This window comes from Centruroides sculpturatus, unplaced genomic scaffold, assembly GCF_000671375.1.
Source record: "Centruroides sculpturatus isolate CEXI.00-Female unplaced genomic scaffold, Cexi_2.0 scaffold38, whole genome shotgun sequence".
NCBI classification, from domain to species: Eukaryota; Metazoa; Arthropoda; class Arachnida; order Scorpiones; family Buthidae; genus Centruroides; species Centruroides sculpturatus.
In genome coordinates, this window is record NW_019384306.1 from 1,085,323 (window position 1) to 1,088,055 (window position 2,733).

At 31.0% G+C, this 2,733-nt stretch overlaps 1 protein-coding gene across 1 annotated transcript in view; it reads right to left on the reverse strand.

The window, feature by feature from the left end:
• Positions 1-591: 591 nt before the first annotated feature.
• The window catches only part of LOC111619044, a 5,088-nt gene continuing 2,946 nt past the window's right edge, over positions 592-2,733 (reverse strand). The window contains exons 3-4 of the mRNA XM_023360687.1: positions 1,819-2,727; positions 592-773 (exon numbers count right to left, since the gene is read on the reverse strand). Coding sequence (XP_023216455.1) covers positions 592-773; positions 1,819-2,727 — 1,091 coding nt within the window. The remainder of the gene's footprint in view (positions 774-1,818; positions 2,728-2,733) is intronic.

The window sequence follows — 2,733 nt, forward strand, 5'->3', positions numbered from 1 at the left end:
AATAACGTAAATAAAGAATATGTTTTTCATTAGAACAATTCTCTGTATAAATTAAAGAAAATTCTAAAAATATTACTTTAACTCAAACAGCTGTAAAANCCGTTTTATATGAATTCCATGTTGTACGAGTCACTTAGATTTTACAAATACGTGAGCCGTTCACAGCCCGGCAGACGTCTTTGTAAAATCTAAGTGACTCGTACAACATGGAATTCATAAAACGGAATAATCAACAGTGTTATAGGAGGTCGACTGTATTATATTAAGAATGACATTTTTTACATTACGAATCTTCACACGTAGAACTTTTAATCATACATATTTTTATGCAAATCAAAGTTTCGCGTCAAATTAAATTTGTTATTAATAAATATTTTACAGTATTATTCTTACAAGTAATAGTTACAGTAAACATTTTGTAATGAGAAAAGTAAGTGGCGAATAAAATCAGAATATGAGTAATATATACAGTATTTTAATACAATAATTCTTAAGCAATGTTTAATACTCAGACAAGATTTTAGGGATATTTATCAGTAATAAATGTGTAAATGATATCAGAATGAAAAAGTTTGTCTGAAATAATTTTAATTAATTTAAACTTACAGCAGGAGACTCTTCTGTTTCATTGGACTCACTAAAAATTTCTTCATTTATGCAGTCTGCAGTTTTATTTTCGAAGAGTATTTCTTCTTCATCTTGTGTAATATTTTTCACTGCATTATATACAGCAGGACCGTCATGATTCGAGTCAGTTTCCTTCATTTCAGAAACTAAAGTATTCCAAAACATTTAAAAAATTAACAAAACTTAGGTTAGGAGAATTCAAATATTATATAAGCATTAGAGAAAAGTAAACGAAAGAAAATTAAAATTTGTACTTGGAATAAATTTATCAAATCAGTAGTTAAGAAAGATGCTTTTGAGATTTATTTGAGAATATCTAACCTGTTTGTGGTTTTTACACTATAATTTTAATGCTTGGCGTATGTTAAAAAGTATTACTCGTATATAATTATTATTATTGTAAACCTATACATAAAGCATAACCAATATATTTTTATTGTATTGTATATTAAGCAATTTATATATAAATGCATTATAATTGTATATATACCTTGCTATAATATTAATGTTTGTGTATCGATGGAGAAATAAAATAACGGCATGTTGAATAATTGTAATACAGAAAACTAAATATAATTCTTTAATAAGATCTAAAAATAAGACGTGAACGTCTATTATAAATAAAGTCTTTGCATTAAAAAACTCTTCATTACAATAATTTCCATTTTATAGTTGAACATAAAGTTTTTATCATTATAAGTTTTATATTTATGTTCTACGTTATTAACAAAAATTATAAATATCTGAATTCATTCAAAATAAATTGTCTAAATTTCTTGCATCGGCTTTATTCCCTGATGAATGATGTTATCATTTTCAGTTAGCTAAATAGTGTAATAAAAACTATATCCAGCAATATCGAAAAATAGAAATATAATTTAGAAAACAGCAAATATAAGTTTTCTACAAATGTGCTCAAAAGCCTAATTGCAGTGCCAACATCGAGCTCTATAAACAGTCACAAGGAACAGGTTCAGTGATATTTCGATATGTCTTTTTGATAGTAATGCAATTAAAATTGTATTATAGAGATTTTGACTGAATTGCCTTCCAGACCATTGTAACGATTATAGAGATACAATCTAGGCATTCCTTTTTTGTCACTGGCTTCGTGAACGGTTATATAAAATTTAGCTGTATATGTTAACATTAATATTAAATTATTAGTAAAGTAATATTCATAAAATTTACCGTTAGGTTGCTGATCGGTCGCATCTAAGAGAAACTGAAAATTTTCTGACGCTATATGCAGGTTTGGTTCTAGCGCTTTTGAGGAATTAAGAGATGAAGAGTTATATCCGGAAAGTTCTGTTTGTTTTCCATATTCAAAAAGTACATATGGCTGCTTCTGATCTCCGGATAACTCTGGCACCAGACAATGTTGTAACACTTCTGTTGGTGGCGCATAATGCTGTGGTTTTGATGTCTGTTCATGCTCTTTCATTTCCGGGGGTGTCCAATATTCGGTTATTATTGGTTGAGATTCATACCGAATAGTTTCAGGATAGGAGCAATAATCATTCGTTCCTGTGGGCCGTTTATCTTCATTTATTTCAGAATACGGCAAATAGTCATTCGTATGTGATGGCCGTCCATATTCGTACCCCTGAGGATACGGCCAAGAATCAGTTGTTTCTGAAGTCCGTCCATATTCATTCGATTGAGGATACGACCAATAACAATTATTTGTTTCTGAGGGCCGTCCGTACTCATTCACTTCAGGATATGGCCTATAATCAGTTGTTTCTGAAGGCCGTCCATATTCGTTCGCTTGAGGATACGACCAATAACAATTATTTGTTTCTGAGGGCCGTCCGTACTCATTCACTTCAATATATGGCCTGTAGTCAGTTGTTTCTGATGGCCGTCCATATTCATTTACTTCAGGATATGGCCTATAATCAGTAGTTTCTGAAGGCCTTCCATATTCATTTACTTCAGGATATGGCCTATAATCAGTTGTTTCTGAAGGCCGTCCATATTCGTTCGCTTGAGGATACGACCAATAACAATTATTTGTTTCTGAGGGCCGTCCGTACTCATTCACTTCAATATATGGCCTGTAGTCAGTTGTTTCTGATGGCCGTCCATATTCATTTACTTCAG